Genomic DNA, 19,330 nt, shown 5'->3' with positions numbered 1-19,330 from the left:
GACGTTTTACCAACATCAACGTCGGGTGGCCAGGCAAGGTGCATGACGCACGTGTTTTCAGGAACTGTGGTCTGTTTAGACACCTGCAGGAAGGTAGTTTCTTCCCGGACCACAAAATAACTGTTGGGGATGTGCAGATGCCTATAGTGATCCTCGGGGACCCGGCCTACCCGCTAATGCCCTGGCTCATGAAGCCCTATACAGGCGCCTTGGACAGCGACAAGGAACTCTTCAAGTACCAGCGAGCAGCAAGCAGCGTGACCTGTGACTGTTCAGTTTCTTTACAGAGAAGCTGAACCTGCCCTTGTTTCTTTCTCTGCAGTTACATACCCCGTTCACCCCGCTTCCCCCACTTCCAACACACGTGTAAAAATAAAATACATGTCCCATTGTTACTTAACAAAGGTTTCTTTATTAATGACTTTGCGTTAAAGGGTTGAAACTGGGACGCAGACTGTGCTGGGTAGGGTGTGCGGTGATGTAAAGACCGCCTCTAAACTCGAGGAATGACAGGCTCCTGCTCCTAGAGCGGTCTGCAGTGCCGGACTGCCTGTTTCAGCGGAGCCTGCCATCCCTCCTTTTTGGGATTCTGTGTGCGGGGGCTATGTGACCTTGTGATGGATACAGATTCCTCTGCTGCGTGACTCTGTGGTCCAGGACAAGGACCGCTGCATAAGATCTGTAACCGCCCTCCCCCGCTACAAAGTCACATCCCCCCCACCCACACAGAACCTGGAAACCACCTCCCATACCGACCAGGGTGCCTACTGACTGCACTGTGTGTGTGACCTGCTGCTGATCCTGCCCCCATGTCTGTACCCTGGTAAAGGTGACTGTCCTATGCAATTAACAACCCCCTTCCCCAACCCACCCCCTTCAAACACAGTCTTCTGTGAAAAAACATGACGGAAACAGTAATTAACAGCAAAGTATTTTTAATAATTAACTAGACAGTTAGGGGATGAAACTGGGATTGGGGCTTGCGTGAGTCAGGAAGGGAAGGACTTCTCAAAATTTAGGGTATGAGAGCTTTTGGGTACTTGAGCACTCTGCTGGAGTGCAGTGACAGTTTTTATGGCCCCTGGCGCCCCTCCTTCTGGTTATTTTGGGTGAGGGGGGTATGGGACTTTGTGGCGGGGGAGGGCTGTTGCAGATACACTGCAGGGGGGCTCTGTCCTCCTGCGGTCCTGCAGAACATCCACAAGGCGCCTGAGCGCGTCTGTTTGCTCCCTCATTAGTCCAAGCAGCGTTTGAGTTGCCTGCTTGTCTTCCTCACGCCACCTGTCCTCCCACCAGTGTGTGAGCACTGGTACAGAGAGAGGGTCTCCCTCCACTGGCTCTGCTGGTCCGCCTCAGCTCGGGAGCAGCCCATAAGTTCAGCGAACATCTCGTCCCGTGTCTTTTTCTTTCGTCGCCTAATCTTTGCCAGCCTCTGTGAGGGGGATGCTGTGGCAGGTCTGGAGACAGTCGAAGCTGTGTGATGGGAAACAGGGAGTGAATTCCTTGCAAAGATACATTTTTGCGAACAATGAACACTGTCTAGTCTGTCTTTGTGAATTCTGGGTTGAGATCCCAGTGCCTGATGGGGCAAAAACCATTTTCGCGGGTGGTTCTGGGTAAATGTCGTCAGTCATCCCTTCCTCCGGGAAAGCAACGGCAGACAATCATTTCAAGCCCGTTTTCCCTGGATTGCCCTGGCAGACGCCACAGCGTGGCAACCATGGAGCCTGTTTTGCCTTTTGTGACTGTCACCGTATGTGTACTAGATGCCGCTCACAGAGGCGATTCAGCAGAGCTACACAGCAGCATGCTTTTGCTTTTGCATGACAGCAGAGATGGTTACCAGCCATACTATACCATCTACCATACCATAAATTGGTAATAAAATGATCATGGTTACCAGTCCTTTTGCACTGCACCATTTACTGCTGTCATAATTGCCCGTGGCTGAGATCAGAGTCAATCCCTCCTTTTTGGTATCTAAAAATAGAATCAGTCCTGCCTAGAATATGGGCAAGTGTACTAGAGAACCACTGTATCATATAACCAGAGAGCACAGCTGCTCTGTGTCAGATCCTGCAGAAATTATGAGCTGTATGCTATTCACAGGGGGTGCTCCTGCAACAACCCCACCTGTTCATTCCGTTCTTCCCCCAGCCTTCCTGGGCTACCATAGCATTGTCCCCCCACTTGTATGATGAAGTAATAAAGAATGCAGGAATAAGACACAGTGACTTGTTAGTGAGAAATGAGTGGAAGGCAGCATCCAGCTGCTATGATAGTCCAGACAGGACATTAAGCAGTGTGGAGGAGAGGAGCCCAGCATCCCTCTGCTAGTCCAGGGGCAATTGAATCTTTTCTTTACACATGAAGGGTGGGGGCTGATGGAGCTCAGCCCCCTGTTGCTATGATGAGGACGGTTACCAGCCATACTGCACCATCTACCAGGAAAAATTAGGACCAGGCGCCCTTGATAGACCTCACGGATGCTAGTCGGCATGGTTACCAGTCCTTTTGCACTGCCCCATGTGCCAATAGGCTGATGATGACGATGGATATCAGCCATATTGTACCGTCAGCCACCCATGGTGGGGGGGTGGAGCAAGGATATTAGTATTGAGTGCTGCAGCATCGCATCTATCAGCAGCATTCAGTAAAGATAGGGTGACATGTAAAAGAGTCAACAGAGGATTGTTTTCCCTTTCACTTCTGGGGGTGAGTGGGGGGGGTGCGTAAATTGCCGAGCTATGCCCTGACCCACCGCGGACACTGTGTTTGACCCTAGAAGCATTTGGAGCTCAGCCAAGAATGCAAATGCTTTTCGGAGACAGCAGGAACTGTGGGATAGCTTGCGTCCTCAGTCCCCCCTCTCTCCATGAGCGTCCATTTGATTCTTTGGCCTTCCGTTACGCTTGTCACGCAGCAGCAGTCTCTGCTACGCCGTCTGTCTGGAGATTTTTTAAAAATACTTTGGACCAGGCGTAACATTACAGTAATTCCCCTAATTAGATGCAGGAGTCTCCGAGCGAGATCACCCTGAGGACGGTCACTGAAGGAGATAGAGAGCGCATGCTGCGTGAAAGCCAGCACAAACCAGGGGCCTATGCAACCGTGCTCGGGGAGGCAATGCTCCTTGAGTACCTCATGAAAGCCTGGCACGGAAAGGTGTGCTACCACGGAGCACCCAATAAGGCAGCTCTCCCCAGGAACCTCCTGCGGAGGCTTTTCGATTACCTCCAGGAGAGCTTCGTGGAGATCTCCCAGGAGGATTTCTGTTCTATCCCCATATATATAGACCTCCTTTTCACATAGTTCAGATTCCTGTTCCATTAATAATAAAAGTTTACATGTTTAAAGCACTTACTGACTGATCCTTCCCCTGATTCAGGGTCCGGGTTAACAGCCAGGGAGGGTTGGTGGGGCTCTCCGTGAGGGTGATGAAGAGATCCTGGCTGTCGGGGAAACCAGTGTTGTAAGCGCTGTCGCCTGCCTCGTCCTCCACAAACCCTTCCTCATCTTCCCCGTCCGTGAACATCGCCGAGGAACTGGCCGTCGACACTATCCCATCGTCAGAGTCCACGGTCACTGGTGGGGCAGTGGTGGCAGGCTCCGGAGCGTCTGTTTGCCGCTTTGGTCTTCTGGTAGCCTTGTCTCAGGTCCTTGATTTTCAGGCGGCACTGCGTTGCATCCCGGCTGGATCCTCTGTCTGTCATGGCTTTGGAGACCTTCTCATAGGTCTTTGCATTCCGTTTTTTGGAGCGCAGCTCCTAAAGCACAGACTCCTCGCCCCACTGAGCAGATCCAAGACTTCCCAGTCAGTCTATGCTGGGGCCCTCTTTCTATTCAGAGATTGCCTGGACTCCTCTGCTGGAGAGCTCTGCATCGTTGCCGGTGCTGCTGAGCTCGCCCCGATGTCCAACCAGGAAATGAGATTCAAACTGGCCAGACAGGAAAAGGAATTCAAATTTTCCCGGGGCTTTTCCTGTGTGGCTGATCAGAACATCCAAGCTCGGACTGCTGTCCAGAGCGTCAACAGAGTGGTGCAGTGTGGGATAGCTCCCAGAGCTACTAAGGTCGATTTCCGTCCACACCTAGCCTAATTCGACATGGCCATGTCGAATTTGGCGCTACTCCCCTCGTCGGGGAGGAATACAGAATTCGAACTAAAGAGCCCTGTATGTCGAATTAAATGGCTTCCTGGTGTGGACGGGTGCACGGTTAATTCGAATTAACGCTGCTAAATTCGAATTAAAGTCCTAGTGTGGACCAGGCCTAGGACTGGAAGGGACCTCGAGAGGTCATCGAGTCCAGACCCCTGCCCTCATGGCAGGACCAAATACTGTCTAGACCATCCCTGATAGACATTTATCTAACCTACTCTTAAATATCTCCAGAGATGGAGATTCCACAACCTCTCTAGGCAATTTATTCCAGTGTTTAACCACCCTGACAGTTAGGAACTTTTTCCTAATGTCCAACCTAAACCTCCCTTGCTGCAGTTTAAGCCCATTGCTTCTTGTTCTATCATTAGAGGCTAAGGTGAACAAGTTTTCTCCCATCTCCTGATGACACCCTTTTAGATACCTGAAAACTGCTATCATGTCCTCTCTCAGTCTTCTCTTTTCCAAACTAAACAAACCCAATTCTTTCAGCCTTCCTTCATAGGTCATGTTCTCAAGACCTTTAATCATTCTTGTTGCTCTTCTCTGGACCCTCTTCAATTTCTCCACATCTTTCTTGAAATGCAGTGCCCAGAACTGGACACAATACTCCAGTTGAGGCCTAACCAGCGCAGAGTAGAGTGGAAGAATGACTTCTCGTGTCTTGCTCACAACACACCTGTTAATGCATCCCAGAATCACATTTGCTTTTTTTGCAACAGCATCACACTGTTGACTCATATTTAGCTTGTGGTCCACTATAACCCCTAGATCCCTTTCTGCCGTACTCCTTCCTAGACAGTCTCTTCCCATTCTGTATGTGTGAAACTGATTGTTCCTTTCTAAGTGGAGCACTTTGCATTTGTCTTTATTAAACTTCATCCGGTTTACCTCAAACCATTTCTCCAATTTGTCCAGATCATTTTGAATAATGACCCTGTCCTCCAAAGCAGTTGCAATCCCTCCCAGTTTGGTATCATCTGCAAACTTAATAAGTGTACTTTTTATGCCAACATCTAAGTCGTTGATGAAGATATTAAACAGAGCCGGTCCCAAAACAGACCCCTGCGGAACCCTACTCGTTATACCTTTCCAGCAGGATTGGGAACCATTAATAACTATTCTCTGAGTATGGTTATCCAGCCAGTTATGCACCCACCTTATGGCAGCCCCATCTAAATTGTATTTGCCTAGTTTATCGATAAGAATATCATGAGAGACCATATCAAATGCCTTACTAAAGTCTAGGTATACCACATCCACTGCTTCTCCCTTATCCACAAGACTCGTTATCCTATCAAAGAAAGCTATCAGATTGGTTTGACACGATTTGTTCTTTACAAATCCATGCTGGCTATTCCCTGTCACCTTACCACCTTCCAAGTGTTTGCAGATGATTTCCTTAATTACTTGCTCCATTATCTTCCCTGGCACAGAAGTTAAACTAACTGGTCTGTAGTTTTCTGGGTTGTTTTTATTTCCCTTTTTATAGATGGGCACTATATTTGCCCTTTTCCAGTCTTCTGGAATCTCTCCCGTCTCCCATGATTTTCCAAAGATAATAGCTAGAGGCTCAGATACCTCCTCTATTAGCTCCTTGAGTATTCTAGGATGCATTTCATCAGGCCCTGGTGACTTGGAGGCATCTAACTTTTCTAAGTGATTTTTAACTTGTTCTTTTTTTATTTTATCTTCTAAACCTACCCCCTTCCCATAAGCATTCACTATGTTAGGCATTCCTTCAGACTTCTCAGTGAAGACCGAAACAAAGAAGTCATTAAGCATCTCTGCCATTTCCAAGTTTCCTGTTACTGTTTCTCTCTCCTACCCTGTCCTTGGTCTTCCTCTTGCTTCTAATGTATTGATAAAAAGTCTTGTTTCCCTTTATTCCCATAGCTAGAGTTTGAGCTCATTTTGTGCCTTTGCCTTTCTAATCTTGCCCCTGCATTCCTGTGTTGTTTGCCTATATTCATCCTTTGTAATCTGACCTAGTTTCCAATTTTTATATGACTCCTTTTTATTTTTTAGATCATGCAAGATCTCGTGGTTAAGCCAAGGTGGTCTTTTGCCACATTTTCTATCTTTCCTATCCAGCGGAATAGCTTGCTTTTGGGACCTTAATGGTGTCCCTTTGAAAAACTGCCAACTCTCCTCAGTTGTTTTTCCCCTCTGTCTTGATTCCCATGGGACCTTACTTATCAGCTCTCTGAGCTTACCAAAATCCGCCTTCCTGAAATCCATTGTCTCTATTTTGCTGTACTCCCTTCTACCCTTCCTTAGAATTGCAAACTCTATGATTTCATGATCACTTTCACCCAAGCTGCCTTCTACTTTCAAATTCTCAACGAGTTCCTCCCTATTTGTTAAAATCAAGTCTAGAACAGCTTCCCCCCAGTAGCTTTTTCAACCTTCTGAAATAAAAAGTTGTCTGCAATGCAGTCCAAAAACTTATTGGATAGTCTGTGCCCCGTGGTGTTATTTTCCCAACATATATCTGGATAGTTGAAGTCCCCCATCACCACCAAGTCTTGGGCTTTGGATGATTTTGTTAGTTGTTTAAAAAAAGCTTCATCCACCTCTTCCACCTGGTTAGGTGGCCTGTAGTAGACTCCTAGCACGACATCACCCTTGTTTTTTACTTTCGGTTCGTGCTTCAAACCCCTTACAAGCAGACTCAAGGCCGTCCCTCCCCTGGAAAGAATCTTGTCCCCCCATTCTGCTGCTACCCATTTAGCAAGGAGGGTGGAGTCTTCAGCTAACCCCCACTCCTCCAGATCCCTTTTGTTTCCTTTCCCTCCTATTGCTTCAGGGTGAACATTCTGCCAAGCAGGTAGCGACCCTTTTTGACAAAATGTCACTGGTATTCTGCTGCTATTACTGTGTTAGGCTAGATCAGTTCGGTCCAAACGACCTTAGGCTGCTCACATTCTCTCCACCAAATTTGTTACCCACACAAAATTCTCTGTTACTCACACACTCTAGGGGCACCCACCTTTACCCAGTTCCTAGTGCTCAGGGTGTACTTTGCGGGTCTGCAGGACCTGAAATAGCCTTACACAGTAGTATCCTTATCCTCTGTTTATTAACCATTACCAAGCGGAATACACATACTAAGCATAAAATGCCATGCTCACCAATCCTGATCAGGCTGGTAGACTTTCCCTGTTGTCCAGGCAAGGTCAGCCTTCTCTGGATTCTGGTTGCTGCACATCATGGTTGTGCAGAGGATTCTTATCAGCTTTGATCTTAGGCTGTGTCTCAGGGCAGGTCTACACTACAGCCAGGATCAATGCTCTGAGATCGATCCACTGTCAGTCGATTTAGCGGATCTAGGAAAGACCCGCCAAATCAACTGCAGATCACTCTCCAGTCAACCCCAGTACTCTACCCCCAATGAGAAGAGTAAGGCAAGTCGACAGGAGATTTTCTCCCATAAACCCCGCCCCGTGGTGTAGACCCCACGATAAGTTGACCTAAGGTACGTTGACTCCAGCTACATTATTCATGTAGCTGGAGTTGTGTAGCGTAGGTTGACTTACTGCGGAAGTGTAGATGTAGCCTTAGAGGGGACGACTACTTTTTCTTCTTCTTCCAGGTCTTTCCTTCTTATTATTATTCTGCTCCTTCTCTGCTGGTCTCCTTCTTGGCCCCCCATTTATACAGTGAAACTTGAGTCCTGCTTAGCTATACCTTAACCAATCATTTTACTAAAATTTTACTAGCCAATCCTAACATGTAATAAAATTCTCTAACCTAATCATACCCCACCACCTTAATTAATTTACACCTAGCAAAATTAATTATGTAACAGACAGAAACAATCAAAGAACCAGACAGATCATACAGACAAACAATAGAGAAGTGGGAACCATAAAGATAAAACAAAGAAATGAGGCTTTCACAACCACGACTATTAATAAGTGATTTCTTGCCAGACAGGATGCATCAAACTAACTTTTCTTTTTCACAACCACGACTATTAATAAGTGATTTCTTGCCAGACAGGATGCATCAAACTAACTTTTCTTTAACCATCTTAAGCTCTGTTTCTTTATCTGGTGATGGTGGGTGCTATTAGGAGAGGACCGCCTTCTTAACAGCCTGATATTACGTGTTTTAACATAATTTAGATGGAATGTGAGGATGTGACTTCCTGCTTCTTAGCTAATGGTTGCTGCTCTCCTAATATGGCTGCAGAAAAAGGCCTTATCCTTACAGCATGGCCTAATGGCCCGAGACAATGTGGCGGCCCATGAGCATAGGGCGATGTGGCTTAGTGGCCGGAGTCAATATATCAACCCTTGAGTGCAGGGCAATGCAGCCTAGCAGCCAGAGTCAATATAGCGGCCCTTGAGTGCAAGGCAGACTGGCCTAGTGGCCAGAGTCAGTACAGTGGCCCTTGAGTGCAGGGATGCAAAACCTAATGGCCAAATCTGGGGGCTTCCACCAAAGGGTGTGGCAGCCAGGGTTGGGGAGCCATGCCCATCCAACAACACCAGGTCCCGACCCAGGGCCATGACAATGGCAGAATAGTCCACCACTGGGTCAGTGGGGAATTCAACCACAACACACTGACCTTACATGGGTGGGAGATACCACTCACTCCATCTCCCTGGGTCACTTCCTACCAGGCTTCCTGAAGCTGCAGTCTATGTGATGTCAGGCTCTCTGGGCTCCTTGGCACAGGTAACTCCCTGGGACTCTGACTCCAGCTGGTCAGCTGTAGGCAACAGGTCTCCAGTCTGGGTCTCCGGATCTCCAGCTCCTGCAGACAAGGGCTGTAACAGCTTCTGGGCTGGAGACTCCGCCACGGGTCCTTCCTCCTTGGCAGTCAGCACAGACTGAGTTGGGCTGCTCTCCTTTATACTAGCACAGCAGTTGGAACATGCCCAGCAGGGTTTGAGGGGTGGGACTTCCTCTGCCCATTGTGTGGGATTAACCCTTTCCTACCTAGTTCGGGGTATGCACAGGGCCGCCCAGAGGATTCAGGGGGCCTGGAGTCTTTGGCAGCGAGGGGCCCCTGCTTTGGCAGTAATTTGGCGGCAGGGGGTCCTTCCGCTCTGGGACCAGCAGCTGAAGTGCCCTGAAGACCTGCGGCGGGGGCCCCCCGCCACTGAATTACTGCAGAAGACCCGGCACTTCGGCAGCGGGTCCCGCTTCAGTCCCCCCGCCGCCGAAGACCCGTGGCCCTGGGTATGCATACCCTATCACAGATGGAAATGACGGGTCCGAGGCTGGAGAGCGGCACTGGCACAGCAATAAAATGGGAACAAGGGGTCAGAGGCTGTAGTGCAGCGCCATCATGGAGATAGAATGGGAACGAGGGGTCTGAGGTGGAGGGCGGTGCTGGCACGGCAATAGGATGGGAACGAGGGGTCAGATGCCTGAGGGTGGCATTGGCATGGCGATAGGACGGGAACAAGATGTCCGAAGCTGGAGGGCAGTGCCGGCACACTGAAGGGCTGGGTGAGATTGTAGGAGGGAACCATCACCACTTGTGACTGGACTCTTTTGCCCTTGTAGGTTTCATGTGACCCACATTGAGAAGAAGCCCATTTTCGCAGAGCAGCAGGATGTGTCGCTTCCTGATGGCAGCAAGGAAGCTGGTGACAGAGACCCGGGAGCCCACAGCAATGAACAGCTCCATCAGGAGGGTCTGCAAAATGGAACCATCCAGACAGAGGGTTGTCCAAATGGAACAGGCCAAAGGGAGGATTCTCCCAATGCACCAGTCAAGGCAAATGCTCCCACCAATGGGCCAGTGGGGAAGAGGTTCGGTAAGACAGGCTCGCTGCAGGACCTTGACCTCCAAGACCTTGCCCCAGGGAATGGACGTGACCAAAGCAAGGGGGAGGGGCTTCAGGGCCCAGGAGTGCATGGTGCTGGAGCCCCTGCAGACTTGCAGGAGGAGGTGAAATGGGCTGAGCCACACAATGCCCTGCAGGAGGAGGCTGTGCCAGGGGCAGCTAATGAAACAGCAGACGTTAAAGGGGGCCCAAATGTGCAAGAAGGAATCCGAGCTGCCATTACGGGAAACAAGGATGCCAACAGGAAAGAATCCAGAGTGGAGGACATAGGGCAACAGGTAAGGTCCCTTCCACTCCTTCCTCATCCCCAGTGCAGGGTATGCAAAGTCTGCCTGGGGCTTCCCGAGCAGTCAGTCTGCAGGGAGTTGTGGCTGAGGGGTGTAAAACTACAAGAGGATAAGAAAGTTCAGGCAGATATCAAAGCCTGCACAGCGTATCCAAAGCCTGGAAGAGTTTGGTGCTGCTGAGCAGACCAGGTACCATGAGTTCCCCAGATCCACTGAGTTAGTGCAATGTGAAGGCGGCACAGTGCAGGACAAGCAGACAAAGTGTTATGCTGTGAGTCATTGCTCAGGTTTCCTTTAGACTTGGGTTCTGGAGACGGGGAGCAGATCTGCCCACTCCAGCGTAACTGCCCACTGGAAGGGCTCTTTGAGAGCAGCATCCTCAGCACCAGGCCTGCAAAGGCCCCACAGACTTCAGCCCATTAGTGTGATGGGCCTCAGCTCCTTGAGGCAGAAATTGCCCAGACATTGGTGATGTGGATCCGTCTCCTTTCCTGAGCACGGGCCCTGATGGGAGAAAATGGCCCTTTTCTGGGAGGGGCAGGGGAAAGGCCAAGCATGTTCTCAGGGAGGGTTGGGCTCCCTGCATGGGGCGGCTGTTACTAGCTTTGCCTGTTACTTTGGGGTATCCTCCTCATTTATTAGGGTTACTCTTCTGTGGGGGGAGGGTCTGTACTATCAATGTACTGCTTGTGTCACTTGTGTTCTCATAAGGAGCTCTACTTCCCCCTGCTGCAAATTCCCTCCCAATGGAGCTATCCTGCAGGACCTAGGTTCCCCAGGGCTGGGTTCTTACAGCCCCAGAATCAGACTAACTTTTACACACACACACACACACCCCCACCCCTGAGAGGACCAGGTTAATCAGCACTCACAAGCTGACTCCTTATATGTCCCTGGACTCAGTAGGCTGGGTCCAGCAGCACTTCCAAGCTGCCACCCTCATATGTCCCAGGTTCAGCACATCTCTATCCCCACTTTCACGTTACAATTGTTCTGGTAGTAACCTACTTGATGAGCAAACTCCACAGGATTTTTGGGTGCTGCAGAGATTGTTTAGCTTAGGTACACGGAGCGTTGCTGCAGAGCGAATGAGGAACCAAAGCACACCCACAAAGTGTGGGGGGGGGGGGGAAAGAGAGAGAAGCAACCAGCTTAATAATCAAAGAGTCCTGTGGCACCTTATAGACTGACAGACATATTGGAGCATGAGCTTTCGTGGGTGAATGCCCACTTCGTTGGGTGCATCTGATGAAGTGGGTATTCACCCACGAAAACTCATACTCCAATACGTCTGTTAGTCTATAAGGTACCACAGGACTCTTTGCTGCTTTTACAGATCCAGACTAACACGGCTACCCCTCTGATACTCAGCTTAATAATGAAAGTTATTTATTGCCAGGTAATAACCACAGGGGAGCCAAACAAACAAAACAGTTAGATTTAATATTATAACTTAAACTTGATTATAAAAGTCAGGATTAGAAGGCTATACCGAAAGAGGAGCAAGAGCTGGGTTCTCACCACTCCATGAAGCTTGAAATCGATCGGGGGTCCCAGGTGGTGATGGCAGCTGCGGGTCCGGAGTGCTGGAGACGGGCAGAGCCCCCAGCACGATCAGTCAGGAGAAGATGAAGTCCCAATGGAACTGATACAGATTTTGGATTCAGGCATCAGAACACTTACTTGAGCATGGGTAGGGGTTTTTGTAGAGAAACATAAATGGTTCAAGGGAGAACACTAGATTTGTTTATGTGTAAACAAGGGAGAATACCAAAGTTGTTTTGTTCAGGCTAGACATGGGAGCTGATCATTCCTGGTTTTGGGCAGTGTTCCTTTGAGGGAGCTCACAATGCAATTAGGGAGCTTCACTATCTTGGATACCAATAAAGGATTTACTACTAGAATTGGTCTGATAACTACTGAGCTGGGTGTGTGCAGGTGTGTGTTCATTAACATCTGGAGCAGAGATCCCCCATGATGCAGTGCTTCCCTACTTTTCTGGCAGGGCTGCCCGGGGGGTGGGGGCTGCAAGTGGGGCAATTTGCCCCAGGCCCCAGGCCCCACAGGGGCCCCCACAAAAGTTATTTTGGGGCCCCTGGAGCGGGGTCCTTCACTCGCTCCAGGGGCCCCAGAAAACTCTCACGGGCCCTGGGCCCCCAGAGCTTCTTCTGCTCCGGATCTTTGGCAGCAATTTGGCAGCAGGGGGTCCTTCCGCTCCAGGACCCACCGCCGAAGTGCCAGGTCTTCAGCGGCAATTCAGCGGTGGGAGCCCCGCACCGTCAAAGACCCCAGGCCCCCTGATTCCTCTGGGCAGCCCTGTTTTCTGTTCCCAGAGTTCAGTGCGGTTCTTGCCTTGGAATCTCTGTTCTCCATTCTGTATGGTAATAGAGATGCCTCCTTGTCCCATCTTCGATGCAAATGAGGCTAGGGCAGTGATGAGCTGCCAAAATATTAACAACAGATCCCTCCTCCTCACCTCACGAGGGGGTCATGGCCACCCCCTGGGACCCCTGCCCCATCCAACCCCCCACGTTCCTTGATGCCCCCCTGGACCTCTGCCCCATGCAACCACCCCTTCTCTCTGTCCCCGACTACCCCTGGAACCCCTGCCCCTGACTGCCCCATCCAACCCCTGCTCCTTCCTGACTGCCCCCCCAGGACCCTTGCCCCCCATTTAATCCCCCTGTTCCCTGCCGGATCCGGGGGCGCTCAGCTGGGACCGGGTCCGGACCAAAGCTGCTCGGCCAGGTCTGGGACCAGCACTGCGGGGCCTGAGCTGGGTCGGGCCGGAGCCACGGGGCTGGAGCTGGGGCCGGGGCCGGGGGAGCTGGGGCCGGGGCCAGGCCGGGGCTGCTCGGCCAGGACCAGGAGCCTGGCTGGAGGGAGCTGTGGGGCTGAGGCCAGGGCCAGGCTGCAGCCGAGGCCGGCACCAGTGCCGTGGGGCCCGGACCTGGCGCCACGGGGCTGGGACTGGGATGGGGCTGCTCGGACGGGACCAGGAGCCGGGCTGGAGGGAGCCGCGGGGCCAGAACTGGGGGTGCTCGGCTTGGGCCGGGACCCGGCTGGGGCTGAGGGCGCTCGGCTGGGGTGCCAGGCCCGAGGGAGCCGCTCGGCTGGGCTGGGCCAGCTGCACCTCCCCTCCCTCCTGCGCCCCAGCTTCCCTGCTGCTTGTTTCAGGCTTCCCACGAACATCTGGGGAGGGGGAGGAGAAGGGGGGCGGAGCATTCAGGGGAGGAGGGGGAAGTGAGCTAGAGCCAGAGTAGAGTGGACAGCTGATGAAGCTTTTGTTAAGTAAAGCCCTTATAGAACTGGATGTTCCGGGACAACCAGTTTTAAAAGGGCTTCTAAATTTAACAACCGGCTCCAGCTCACCACTGGGCTAGGGGAGTTTCCTTAATCCTGTCATGTTTATCCCAAGGGTGTAAGTCAGTCTCTCACTGCCTTTTCATAAGTCTTTCTTCTGGTGCAGATTTGGTTCAAGCAGAGGCTGGTGTGGGGAGGGTGTCTTTCGTGAGTCAGACAGGCTAGGTACTGTGCCCTGGTTCCCCAAGAACACAGAGCTGCTAGATAACAAGTCCCTCCATTGATGGGGTGCTTGTGATGAGTGAGTATCCCCATCACATCCTTACTCTGTGATACCGGGTCTGATCTTCACTCCATTGCAGCCTCCGCATCAGTTGCTGGATCCAGCATACCAGTAGAGCCAGACCAATTGCTAGTATAATTTGGAAACTGATGATCACTACAATGGGGTGAAGCATTATATTCAAAAGACCGGTTGCACTGGGGCTCCACCCAAGCAAAGTCTCCCACCAAGAGTGATGGCCTGTGTTTTTAACTGTAGCTGCTAACCTAGAGATTTCCTGGTTGTGGTGTTGAATCTTGAGTTTGCCATTCTCCTGCAAAGTTCTGCAGCTCAGTTTGTAAGGAGGGATGAGTTAATAGTCCCTTAATGGCCGTGAGACCCATTCCCAGTGAAATGGGGGGAGACCTCCTTGTAGAACTCAGGATAGGCTTTTAAATGTTGTATAGTCCATATAGGCACTGTAAACTTATTATTACAACTAACAATAGTGGTTACATTACAGAAACAGCGATTAACCTTAGGCACTGTGGGTTGAATCCAATGTCCATTAATCAATACAATATTACATCTTGTACTTACACACGTACTTACACACACACAATTTACCAACATAGATAAAAACAGACCCCTTTTCCTGGATAACATTGAAGGAACGGTGAGACTTCCCAGGTTGTGGGAAGAAGCATTCATCATGTTCCTCCAATGCTTGATCTTCAGAGATCTAGCCCAAACCTTCTTTTCTCCTACACCCCTTTACATTTACTGTGTTCCACACATTATCTTTCTGCCAGGACCAAGTGATAGGATATCTGGAGTACATTACTGAGTTATCATTAATCTGTAATCCCAGTGGGACTACTGGGTGGATTACTCTAATTTCTTTGCCTGCCACAGTTATCAAGAATAACCGCAAGCTTTGCTGGTGGTGATTGTACGAAGCGTTAACTAGTCTCCACCAGGGCCAGAGGACTAATTCTTCCTCCGTTACAATGGACCGAATCAAGTTGATTGCCTCCGTGGGAATTTGTCTTGCTATGGCTTGCCGAATCATTCCCATGATTACATTCTGGGTGAGAGCCTGAGCTTGCTCACATGCTGGAGGTCAATGGGACATTATTCTGGAGGGACTGTACACCAGACATCATTAACTCTTCATCTTTTTCTAGGAGTCTTTCCCACCCAGGAAATACCTTACTTATTAACTGCTGTTCCTCACTTAACTGGTTTCAAAGATGCTGTTAATGGGGTTCCCATCTGTCAAGGCTGATTCCCCACTCTGGCACTTCCAGTGCAGAAGGTGGGAGCCCTCGAGGATTCTAAAAATTAATACTGGCCACTCCAGGCTTATATTAAACTCCCAAGGTTATAGCTTTTCTCTGACCTTGGATAGGTAGATGCTGCCACCACCCAAGTGCAGAACCCCTTTGAGAGCCCAGGAAGGTGCACTTGGGAATTCCTTCCGGTGGGGTACCCTCAAGCCCTTTCACCTCTCCTCCAGGTAAGAGCTGAGAAAGAAAAAACAAAGGAAATCAACTATTGCCACCAGCTAATTAAAACAACGTGCACAAACCTCTTAGGACACAAAAAAATCAATTCTGTTAAAAAAAAAGAAAGGGTAAATTCTATTAAAAATTTAAAGGAAGAAAATACATTTGGGAACTTAGGCTATTGCTAGATTTAAAGAGAGCAACTACAATGATTAAGCATCAAGAATAGTTTCTTAAGGGCCAGCTTTAAGCTTATAAGCAAAACAAAAGCACTTGGGGTTAGCACAGAGGAGTCCACAAGCCATAAAGAAATAAAAAGGATAAACCTAATCATGTCTTCCTAGACATTTCCCGATCTACTTAAATATCTGGAATTTCAACTGAGTTGTTTCTAGGCATGATACCAATGATTTTTCATACCTGGCCCCAAGCTTCTTACAGCATAGTTGCTCCCTGTCTGCTCTCCCTGAGAGCAACCACAGACAGACAAAGGGGAAGTTTTCTCCAATTTTAAAAAGTTCTAGCTTTTCCATTGGCTCTTTTGGTCAGGTGCCCACTCCCTTTCTTTTACTTATGCATAGCAGGGGGACTTTTTAACCCTTTACAGGTAAAGCAAGTAGAGAACAGCTACTAAGAGGGATTTTATAGCTAACCGGCTGGCTGGGTGTCCATAAGAGGGCACTACCCACCTCCCCCTTTCATTTATCACACCATCTTTTCTATATTTTCAGTGGCATATGATAGTTTATTAGCCAGAACTTCTATGTTTGCGATGTCAACTGAAGAGATTCCTGTTCCTACAGGTGCAATCCAATCGCTTTTTTCTCTATTTACATGGTCAGCCCCTTGCCACATTCTTACCCGTTCATCCCAAGCCTTATGGCTAGTTCCGATCAAGGGAGCGCATACAGGTGCTATGTAAGAGATATTCATGCCTTGTAAGTGGATTTGAACCTCCTTCAGACTTCTCTGAGGTTGAAGAACCAAATGTTCTTGTTGATCCAATTTCAACAGATGGGATACTGAAATTGGGGCTCTTAAACGTCAGAGGGGAGCAAGGTTTATGATCAGAGGGTCAAAATTTAAAACTGTTTTTTGCTGTTGGCCCAATTCCATTCTGTACAATCTGGGCTCATGAAATCCCTCCAAAATGACAATGTGCCCATAGAATTTAAACCAAATTGTTGGCATGAGCTTGTCACAATGTGTGCCCTTTACTGGAACTACCCAGTCTGGGGTACCTTGCTGAATCAAGTCATGTCCAGCTAAAGTCCAGTTCGCAAGGAACCATGTGATCTTCTTGCCTGCTGGCATGATCAGAGACAGCTGCAGTTCATCTCCGGGTAACAGAGGTGTCTGGGTTCCGACAACAATGATGACACGTAGGGGCATGGTTGCTCTCCAAACAGCGGAGGAAACCAGGACTATCCTGCACCTTCCGCCATCTGGGAGGTGGTTACTGCTTGCATTTGATGGTGTATGTCCCTTTTGAGACCACAACGGCTTACAGAAGAATGGGACGGACTTTGGTGTGGTCTTAGTTGCATAGCAAAACTTGAGTGACTCCCTGGTGGCACTCTGTGTGCAATTGGCAATGCTTTCCCAGGGGCAACCCAAGGAGTTGCCGACAGCGTAGAACTGGTAGTGATGCTGCAGGGCCAGGGGGTTGCTTCCATTCCCATAGAATCCATGCATGTGGCACAGCAATTTTACTTCCTGGGCTCCAGCTGGCAAGCACCTCCAGAGGCTCAGAGGGATCACAGGTACAGCATAGAGCCTGGACAGCATCAGACTCCAGACATTTATGAACAGCAGAATTCTGGTGCAATGGTGGGATGTCATGGCTTGTGTTTGGGTTCTGTGATGGGGCAGAGAAGAGAGAACAAATTCCCACTCTCCCTGTATATACTGGGAGAGTCTGGGACCAATATTGCAGGGTGAACATGAAGCAGTGACCTATGTGAGGGTGGCCATAATAAGTCAAGGACTTCTCTGGCCTTTTCCTGCCTCAACACTGGAGTAGGCACTGACAAGCCCACCTGAGGCATATATTCCAATGGCCTCAAGAAGGGTGGCTGGCAGAATGGAGAAGACAATTATACTATTCTTTGTGGGTCAGGTGATTTACCTTTCCACTCTTTGAGCTGTGAGGAATGAAACCATTTCCACCAGGGTTTCCCATTTTTTCCATTCAGGATTTCTACTTGATAAACCCTGGGGCTGGCCCGATTCAGAGTAAAGCAGGGGCCATCCCAGGTGTGTATGTCAAAGAGTGCTCCTTCGCTGAAAACTTTCTGTACATTACTAGTTGGCCTAATTGTTACCCACACAAAATTCTTTGTTACTTACACTTGAGAGGCACCCACCTTTACCCAGTTCCTAGGGCTCAAGGCAAAAGGCACCCAACTTTATCCCTCTGTGGTCTCTGGACTCTACTGCTTTGTGGTCTTGAGGCAAACACCCTTTCCCTGTGGACGCAGGGCTTAATCCTTTGCAGGTTTACAGGGTCTCCCACCAGCGGAAGAGCCCCACACAGCAATATCCCACTCAATCTCCACTTATCACAAAAACAGAATGCACACGCCATACACACAACACTTACCACTTTTAGCAAGACAGATGAACCCTTCCTGAGCTACCCTCCACTCTGCAGCTAACCCCGCCCGGGGAGCCCACCCCAGTTCACCTCCGCTCCACTGAGCACGCTGGCGTCACTCTAATTCTCCTCCCCTCCCAGGCTTGTGGCACCGATTGGAGGAGAATTAGAATGGGGGCTGTGTGCTCAGCAGAGTGGAGGTGATCTGGGGCAGGGAGCGGTTCCTCTGTGCACCCCCCCCGCCATTACTGCGGGCGGCCATCCCCGCGCCCCCCTGCGCCAGCTCACTTCCACTCCACCTCCTTGCGTGGGCTTTTAGGCACCCTCAACCACTAGGCGCCCTAGGCAGCCGCCTAGCTCGCCTAGTGGTTGCACCGGCCCTGGGTATACTCATTTATTACAGTTACTCTTTGGGGGAGGGAGGTGTTTCTGTACTTCTATCACACACACACTGAGCTCCAGCTGCTGGGATGGTGCAACTCTTCCTAGTTCCAACTGTCCAGGGGAGTCACCACCCACACTCTGGCCCATTGAATCAGGAACAGGCAGCCAGATGGGTTCTCTGCCTGGGTTAAATGCAGTAGCCAGCACTCAGTGATGTCATCCCAGACACTAGGCATCAGGTCTGAAAGTCAATCTGAAGAGCCTGCAAGGAACGCTCTGGTCTTTTTGTCATGTTCCCAGAATCTAGCAACAAGAGTAGGAAGAGGCTCACTCCACCACAAGCACTCACTGACTTGAATGAAGAGTCCATGTGCCAGGCACCAGTTCTGGGAAGGGTCAGATGTTTCATCCTCCGAGCTGAGGAAGAAGGAGAAGCCCAGCGATGAGTCACACACCTTGTCTTGACATCATGACTGCATGGCACTATACCAGCTTTGCTGCCCAGAATGATGAGGGCCTGCCTCTGGAGCCACAGACGCAAGGGTCTCTGCTGCATTTGGCCAGAGCTTTCTGGTGATGGCTGCCCTGGGCTCAATTGCCTTGGTGAGAAGTCTTTTAGCACTGCATGCATCAACCTCTCTTCCCTGGTGCTCAGTATTTTGGTTAGGGATCCTGAGCAGTGGGATAGTCAGTCTAGGTTATCAGTTATTTTGGCACCATCTGCTACTTTGATTGAGATCCCGGTCACAGATCTGGTTCCCTCGGTACCAGTCCTGCCTGAGCCATGGTTTCTGTAGGCTTTGTTATTGTCTTTTACAGCTGTGAGCTGGGAACCTTTCCCTGCTTCCTTTGTTTGTATCTCCCCGTATCACATCCTGAAGGGGTCAGTCCTGTGGCTGCTGATGACCTCACTGCCTTCTGGGATGGTGCCCAAGTTGCACCCCAGGAGCACTTGCCCTTATGGCCTACCTACGTGCTTCAGCTTGAGTATCCCCCTGGTTTGTGGGTTCTTCTGGGGATGAA

The 19,330-nt window shown here is 49.9% G+C and overlaps 1 protein-coding gene across 2 annotated transcripts in view; it reads left to right on the top strand.

Annotated features, from left to right (window-relative positions):
* RELL2 (RELT like 2) overlaps nucleotides 1-19,330 on the top strand; it is a 77,882-nt gene that overhangs the window by 28,225 nt on the left and 30,327 nt on the right. For both annotated transcript variants that reach the window (XM_045027155.1, XM_045027154.1), the window contains exon 6: nucleotides 9,684-10,245. In XM_045027155.1, the coding sequence (XP_044883090.1) occupies nucleotides 9,684-10,245 (562 nt within the window). The remainder of the gene's footprint in view (nucleotides 1-9,683; nucleotides 10,246-19,330) is intronic.

The sequence above is a fragment of the Mauremys mutica genome, chromosome 8 (assembly GCF_020497125.1).
Source record: "Mauremys mutica isolate MM-2020 ecotype Southern chromosome 8, ASM2049712v1, whole genome shotgun sequence".
In the NCBI taxonomy this organism is placed as follows: domain Eukaryota; kingdom Metazoa; phylum Chordata; order Testudines; family Geoemydidae; genus Mauremys; species Mauremys mutica.
Note: the sequence above shows the minus strand (reverse complement) of the source record. Positions and strands in the feature narration are given on the sequence as shown.